An 8,596-nucleotide genomic window follows, 5' to 3' on the forward strand; every position below is an offset into this window, starting at 1 on the left:
CTCTTTAAACTTCAAGATTCATGGCCTTATAATTGTCTTTTATCTAGTGTGAAAGGCTCCTTCAAGTTCCAGCCTACCAGTGCTATATTTAGATTCTCGGAATGACAGGATTCTCATGCTAAGTAATCTATCTGGAGAGAGCAGGAGGCTTGCCCTTCTAGGAAAACCCCTAGGCCCTACAGGAGGGCCCTTTCTAGCAATACTGACACATTAGACTGATCTTCTTGACCCACGCAGCCTTGTAGGTGTTGGGCCTTAACTAACTGTACCCTTAAATCTTACTTATTGAAAATACTACTGTTTTTCCTATAGTACTTTGCCTAATTCTCTGCATCTTTATCCACAGAACTTCAAGGTAGAATTTGCTTTAAATTGTGAGTTTGTTCCTGTTGAATTTCATGATATCCGACAAGTGAAAACCAGTTTTAAAAAGCTGATGAGGGCTTGTATCCCAAGCACCATTCCTACTGACTCAGAAGTGACCTTCCTAAAAGCCCTGGGAGACTCCGAGTGGTTCCCACAGGTAACTTCTAGAACTCTAGAGCAGCGTGTGTTATAACTCAAGGAAAGAGAAGAGGCTGAAATAGAAATACAGAACCCATATTTAGGAAAAGAATATGGGGCCTGCGTTGTGGCATAGCACGTGAGGCCACTGCTTGCAATGCCAGCAGCATATATCCGAGTGCTGGCTCCAGTCCTGGCTACTCCTCTTCCAATGCAGCTTCCTGTAAATGTGAATGTGTGTGGGAAAATGAAGGATTATGCTCCACGCACCTGGGCCCTGCCACCCATGTGGAGACCAGAATGGAATTCCTGGCTTTGACCTGGCCCAGACCTGGCTATTTAGTGAACCAGTGAATGGAAGATCTCCTTCTCCCTCTCTCTCTCTCTCTCTCTCTCTCTCTCTCTCCCTCTCTCCCTCTCTCCCTCTCTCCCTCTCTCCCTCTCCCTCTCCCTCTCCCTCCTTTCCCTCCTTCCCTCCTTCCTTCCTTCCCTCCTTCCCTCCTTCCCTTCTTCTCTCTGCCTTTCAAATAAATAAATAAAATCTTTTTGAAAAGAGTTAGTTTTTCCCCACTGCTCACCATTCTCCCCCACCCCCTTACTGTACACCCTCCTGTAAAGGCCTTTCAGTGTCAGGAAAGCACAGGCGGCAAGGACTGGCATTCTTGATCACTGGGTTATTTCCTCTGCAACTGAAAGTTGGCAATTCGTAGGATGCTTAGGAGGAGACAATTATTTGCAGGTGGAAACTTTCTGATTTACAATAAATCTAATCACCATATATTTACAAGGCTCATGATCTGTTGTCAACACAGTGAGGATCTAGGAATCTGGGACAGAACAGGATTTCTGCGTAACTCTAAGAGCCTTTTCCTGTTAACTTCCTCACATTCATTCACATCTTGGCCTATTCCATATCTCTATGTTTATTTCCTTTTAAGAGACATGGTTTGATCTTTTCTTTGTTTGTTTTCATTTTTATTAAACAGAGAGACAGAAGGAGATCTATTGACTCATTCACTTCCCAATGTCTGCAACAGCCAGGGCTGGGCAAGCTGAGCCAGGAGCCCAGGACTCAGTCCAGATCATCTGTGTGAGTGGCAGGGACCCAAGTATTTGAGACATGACCTGCTGCCTCTGAGGATCCGCGTAACAGGCAACTACATGGGAAGCAGAGTAGCTGGGACTCAAACCAGGCACTCTGATATGGGATGTGGGTGTCCCATGTGGCATTTTATGCACTGTGCCACAATGCCGCCTGACGTCTCAAGATTTTAAATTCACCTTCAAACCAGCCATGAAAGGCACACTGGGTACCCCAAATATATCCATCTTTCATCTATGTTTACTTTGGGATGTATTTAATTGAAGTTTTATTGAGTAATGAAAGGGGAATACATATGTCAGCACACAGAAACCTACATTTCTTCCAGCCTACAGAAAGAAAGGTATTCATGACATGCCTATTTTAGGCACTATTGCAGTATAGCCTTCATCCTTGTCTTCAGGTTTCTGGTGCTAAGTCCATTATTTCTCCTCAGCCTGCAAGAATTCCCAGGTCCTCTGTTCCCTTCCTTCCCCCATCTACCTCTCCTCTACCTCTGTGCATACTCTTGAAGTGGAAAGGGGGTTGTTTCCCACAATACTTTGGACTAAACGCAAAAAAGGAAATTACGTCAGTACCCAGAGTAGTACATTGTTTTGTTTTGATTTAAGATTTATTTATTTCCTGTAGGGAGAGGCAGAACAGGGAGAGGGAGAGTCCATCCACTGATTCATTCTCCCAATAGCCATAACAACCAGGTTGGAGCCAGGAGCTAGAACCTCCATCCTGGTTTCCCACATGGGTGGCAGGGACCCAGATACTTGGGCCATCTTCCACTGCTTTCCCAGGCATATTGGCAGGGAACTAGATCAGAAGCAGAGCAGCCGGAACTCGAATTTGAACTCTGATGCAGGTTGCCTTCATTGTAAGCAGCAGCTTAATCCACTGCACCACCAGCCCCACACAGAGCAGTGACTGATTTGAAAACAAACACAGCCACATACATACACAGGTGGCTATAACTATATATCAACACTGTATTCAGGCAATTGCCTGAATTATTAAGGCAATTTAGGATACTTTAAGTACTGCAGAGTTGATCAAAACTTCCTTCTGTCACCCAGCCCCAAACTATCCTCACCACCCAATATTTCTTCTCATTTATTTATTTCTGGCACATTCTGTGCTCTGCTTCTTGCTGAACAGTGGACCTGTACCAGAGATAAGAGACTAAAGACCATAGAAAATATTACCACCGTTGGGATATTGGCATTTTAAAAGTTAACTCTTAGAGCAAATGCTAAGCCCAGGAGAATTCAGGCTTGGTGGTAGCTACATTCTAGCAACAGTAAGTAAGGAGCTTCCCACTGTTGGGTAGAACTTGTACCTTGCTGTTTTCCCCAAATTATTTCATTCTAAGGGGTCTGTTTCTATATGAGGAGGGTTTGTTTTTGAGTTGTGTTGGATCCATACTGCAAATTATGTCTCATGGTATTTATAACATTTTTTATTAAACCAGAATGTTACATGTTGGTCTTAAAGTCTATATGCTGTACTCATAATCTAATTTTTAAAGACTTATTTATTTGAAAGGTAGAGTTACAGAGAGAGACAGAGAGACAGAGATCTTCCATCTGCTGGTTCATTCCCCAGATGGCTACAATTGCTGGGCCTGGCCCAGGCCAAAGCCAGGAGCCAGGAGCTTCATCCAGGTCTCCCATGTGGGTGGCAGGGGACCAAGCACTAGTGCCGTACTCCACTGCTTTTCCCAGGCCGTTAGTAGGGAGCTGGACAGAAGTGGAGCAGCCAGGACTTGAAACAGCTCCCATATGGGATCCAGCACTGCAGGCAGTGGCTTTACCCACTATACCACAACACTTGGCCCCAGTCTGATTGTTTAATAAGTACTTTTATTCAGCATCCCATATCAGAGTGTCTGGTTTCCCACTCCCAATTCCAGCTTCCTTCTAGTGCAGACCCTAGAAGCCAGCAGTGGTCGTTCTAGCAGCTGGGTCTTTGCCACCAACACAGGTGCTCTGGATTGAGTTCCCAGGTCCAAGCTCTGGCCTGGCCCTGCTGCTGCTGTTTTGAGCATTTGGGGAATGAACCAGCAGATGGGAACTCTTTCTCTGTGTGTCTCTCTGCTCCTCAAAATTTTTAAATTCTAAAAAAAAAAAAAAAAAAATTGAACATAAATAGAGGTTTTCTTCCCATTTGATACACAGTTCAGACAAATAGGAGTATCTTTTGTTTAACATGATTTATTACCATAAAATTCATCCTCTTAATGGATACTATTCAGTGCTTTTTACTATATTCACAGATGTGCAGTCATCACTAGCTCCATAAAAATTAAGAGTATCTGAAATAGAACTGACTACATCATGGAAAACTAACTGTAAATCTGATAACTAGGTTGAGAAGACTAACAACCTTGTCTTTTCCACTCTGGCATTGTAGCTCTTTTGCTTTGGGGGAAATTAAGTAAGGTCATTTTATTTCAGTAGATAGCACTTAAACACATTGTTTGAAAATATGTCTACTTTTAAAATACATCAGTTTCTCCTTAATTTCACAACAACTCTAAGTATTTAAAATATTATGTGGTTCTTTTGCCCAAGTGTTTTATCCCAGCTTGTTTGGTTGTTGATAGCAAGTCTGTCCTCTTTGTTGAGAAAGTGCTTAGCCTGATTGTGGTCCTTTCTCCTGTCTCTTAGCTTCACAGGATAATGCAGCTGGCTGTGGTGGTATCAGAAGTGCTTGAGAATGGTTCCTCAGCCTTGGTCTGTTTGGAAGAAGGTTGGGACATCACTGCACAAGTAAACTATTAAACATTTTTTAATACATTCTTATATTTATATCTCAATTTGGTTGTTCTTAAGTTCTGCAGATGAATATTTTGCCAGGTTACTGTTTATGCACAGAGAAAATCCTCTGTTAAAACACCTACCTGTTATCCATCAAGAAACTATGTGCAAGGAGCTGTAGTCGAAGGCACCAGGCTCCTACACCCACAGATGCACCATGCAAGCTTTCATACAGAGCCCTTGACCAATAGTGTGGGACATGGACCATCCCGCCTGTGTTTGTCAGTCCTTTCCCTAGCAGTATGTAAGCCCCTCTCCTACTCACTTGAGTGAAAAGGAAAAGTATGAGCACAGACTACATTAAGACATCAATCTACACCTCCAGGTTTTAATTGATCACCTGGCCTCATTAATGAATTAATCTTAGAAAAAGCCACAGTTAGCAAACTGGCCAGTAAAGGATTCCAACATTAATTCCCTGAAAGAAAACATGCAGCCAGTAACTATATGAGAAACACAGAATGAATTTTGAGTTTTAGTTTTTACTGGAAAGTTTGCAGAATTCATTTCATTGGCTATCCTGGAGCACTTAGTGAGCAGATTTGCTAGCTAAATAACTTTGCTTGCGATTTAACTATTATCAAGAGGAAGTGCTTTTATTTTAGTCAGCGAGACTTTTTCAGGATTGAAATTAATGCTGTACCCATCTACTTGTGCTCTAGGTAACATCCCTGATTCAGGTACTCAGTGATCCCTTTTATAGAACACTCGAAGGCTTCCGGATGTTGGTTGAAAAAGAATGGCTCTCCTTTGGTCATAAATTCAGTCAGCGGAGCAGCTTGACCCTCAACTGTCAGGGTAGTGGTTTTGCTCCAATCTTCTTACAGTTCTTAGACTGTGTACACCAGGTAAGTGTAGCAGGCTTAAACTGACTTAACTATGAAGGAAAGAAAACGTACTAGCATTTATTGAGCCTTGAAACCTGTGCTAGTTACCTTCCTGTAATAACTGTGAGTAAATCATCCATAGGACATGCTTGAATCCCAGCAGTAGACCCCTGGGAATGGAAAAGAAAAAGAGCTAGCTGGTTTTTGAAATTAGGATCATTGAGCTGGCTGAAGGGTATCCCTCAAGTGAGGATGCCAGCACTCAAATTCACATCTCAAAGAGGAAGAGCAGGTGTGAGCTTGCTCTCCAAGAAGATTTAGACAAGAGTAGAACAGCAGAAACCTATAGGTAGGCAGGGCCTGAAGTCTAGCAAATGATCTGCCCAGTTTGGTAGGGCCCTAGGTTGTGCCTAGGAACAAAGGCTGTAGAGCCTAACCCCTGGAGAAGTAATCAGAGCCCCAGTAGCATGTGGAGTTGAGAACACTGGCTGAGTTCTACTGGGGTGACTTAGCGCCAACCAAGAGGCCAGACAGAAGCCTAAGTGTATAATCCATTCACAGCCAGTGAGGGTGGGAGAGATGTGAGTGCTCCAGTCTCCCTTCTTCGTTCCTCGCAGGCACATCAGTTACGGACCTCTTAATGGTGCCTTGGTCAGGCTTGGGCTGGAGAATCAGATGGCGCCTAGTTTGCAAGCTGAAGGCTAACTTGGCCTGGGAAAAGCAGCTTGACACTTCCAGCCTTGTTTCATCTGTGTCACAACCCCATGGGTAGATGAATGGATTCTGGCATGTCAAACATGTTTGTGGGAACAATGAGTCTCTTTAAAATACATTGGCTTTGAGTATCTGTTTAGAAGAAAATGTAGAAATAATTTCAGGAACCAAACTTGGAACTAGGTCTTCTGAGGAGGCCAAGTTGGTATGTGGTTGTTTTGATTTGTTTTTATTCTGTTAATCATTTTCTTAAGTAACAGCTTTATTGAACTTTGATTTATATTTCAACTTAAAGTGTACAACTCAGTAGTTTTTTAATATATTCACAGACCTGTGAATTGCCACAATTTTAGAATATTTTACTACCAAAAAAATTAGCTGTGGCTTTCCATACCCTCATCTTCTTCCCCCACCCCTCACCCCCCCACCTCCCCCACCCTGTACACACACACACACAAACACGCACGAGGTTGATTTTGATTGTACCAGTTTACTTAATAAAGGCCTGTTGACTCGTTGTATCCTGTCGCCCAAGCAACATTTGAAGTAGTAGTCACAAGGTTGAGCTTGTGCTTTGCAGCTAAATTGTATATTTGTTTTCTGTTTTTCTTCAGATTCCTTTTGGCAAATAGATGAGGGAGAAATCTAGAGACCATTGTCTGAGAGACAGAAAGCTTAGCTGAGGCCACAGAAGGGAAGCAGGCATCTCTTGTCACTTGTCTGCATAAGAGCATGAGTTCTTTATGAAAGCACTTCTTGTTTATGCTTTCCAAGTGCCCTAGGCCATCTCCTGCCTCTGTGTACCACTACCTAACAATAATTATTAATGTGTACTGAGTGCTTGCTGTGCGCACTGCACAAAGCACTATATGTTGTTTGTTATTTCATTTCATGGTGCTTTCTAAGTAATCTTTTCAACTTTTCCTGACCCCCCCCCCCTCATGTGTATTACTAATAAGTCATGTGCAGACTTCTCTGGTAGCATCTATAACACTAGAGTAGTGTATTTTAGCTGAGATTTCTTGGAAACAGGGTCTCTGTCATATCAGTCATTATATCCCTAGAATCTAACAGTCTGCAATAAAAGAGGTCTTCAAAAAGTTCACAGAAAATGCATACTATGAAAAATATTATTAAGGGATCTCAAACTTTCTTGCTCCAAAACAAACTTAGCTTGCTTGCTTATTTATTTATTTATTTATTTGAGAGATATTGGGGCACAGAGCTCCCATCTGCTCATTCAGTCCTTAGATGCCACAGTTGCTGAGGCTGGGCCAGCTGCACACTCAATCCAGGTCTCCCACATGGGTGGCAGGGACCCAACTACTTGAGCCATCATTGCTGCCTCCTAGGATCTACACTGGCAGGAAGCTGGAATTGGCAGCACATGCCTGGACTCAAACCCAGGCACTCTGTAGGGAGTAACAGGTTTCTCAGTTGGGAGCTTAATCTCTAGCCAAATGCTCAGCCCAGTTTAGCATTAAATAAGACTCATATAATCAACTTTCTTTTTTCTTCTTAAAAATTTATTTATTTACTTGAAAGTCAGAGTTACAAGAAGAAAGAAGGAGAGACAGAGAGGGAGGTTTTCCATCTGCTGGTTCACTCACCAATTGGCTGTAATGGCTGGAGCTGTGCCAATCCGAAGTCAGGAGCCAGGAGTTTCTTCCAGGTCTTGGGCCATCTTCTGCTTTCCCAGGCCATAGCAGAGAGCTGGATCGGAAGTAGAGCAGCCGGGACCCAAACTGGCACCCATAACCTTACCTGCCACACCACAGTGCCGGCCCCATTAACTTTCAATAAATAGGTAGTATCAGTGAATAAATATGAACATTGAATAAATGCAAATCTTGTTCATGCTGTCACCATTCTGCAACAAAACCATCCAGAGTATTCTAAGGAGAATTGCTAACATGTCTTCTGAAAGCTTAAATACAATAATGTTATTCTCCTTTGTAAAAACCTTCAGTGTCTTCGCATTTTCTAAAGAGTTTCTCATCCTCATATTGAATTGGAATTAGTAACAGTCATTGACTTGCTTTGGGAAAGAGAAACTCTTGTTTCTATAGCCCACCTTAGGGAGGGAGTTATAAGCCAGGAACCATAGACAAAAACCAAAATATATAAATATATATATATAATATCACAAATATAAAATATAAAACCTATAATTGCAACCACTAAAAATCAAGCTACATAGATAACACTCAAGGGGCAGGCATTTAGCCTAGCAGTTAGTACATCCATATCAGAGCCAGTGTTGTGGCACAAGAACCCACCAAGGGCAGCAGATGATGGCTCAAGGACTTTAGTCCTGGCCAACCATGTGGAATACCTATATGGAGTTCCTGGCTCTTGGCTTCAGCCTGGCTGTTGTAGCATTTGGAGAGAGAAGCAGCAGATGGAAGATATCTTTCTCTCTCTTTCTCGGTCACTCTTCCTTTCAAAGAAATAAATAAATATTAAAAAAAAAAAAAAAAAGGCCGGGGGGGTGGGGGACTGGCTCCTGCTTCTGGCTTCCTACTAATACAGACCCTGGGAGATAGCAGCAATGACTCAGGTAACTGAGTTCTCGTCACCCTGTGTAAGATCTGAATTCAGTTCCCAAATGCCAGCTTCAGTCTCATCTGGCCCAGCCCTTA

At 42.7% G+C, this 8,596-nt stretch overlaps 1 protein-coding gene across 7 annotated transcripts in view; it reads left to right on the plus strand.

The window, feature by feature from the left end:
* SBF2 (SET binding factor 2) overlaps nt 1-8,596 on the plus strand; it is a 523,890-nt gene that overhangs the window by 479,150 nt on the left and 36,144 nt on the right. For all 7 annotated transcript variants that reach the window (XM_070073459.1, XM_008266103.4, XM_002708809.5 and 4 more), the window contains 3 exons: nt 347-523; nt 4,264-4,365; nt 5,076-5,261. In XM_070073459.1, coding sequence (XP_069929560.1) covers nt 347-523; nt 4,264-4,365; nt 5,076-5,261 — 465 coding nt within the window. The remainder of the gene's footprint in view (nt 1-346; nt 524-4,263; nt 4,366-5,075; nt 5,262-8,596) is intronic.

The sequence above is a fragment of the Oryctolagus cuniculus genome, chromosome 1 (assembly GCF_964237555.1).
Source record: "Oryctolagus cuniculus chromosome 1, mOryCun1.1, whole genome shotgun sequence".
NCBI lineage: Eukaryota > Metazoa > Chordata > Mammalia > Lagomorpha > Leporidae > Oryctolagus > Oryctolagus cuniculus.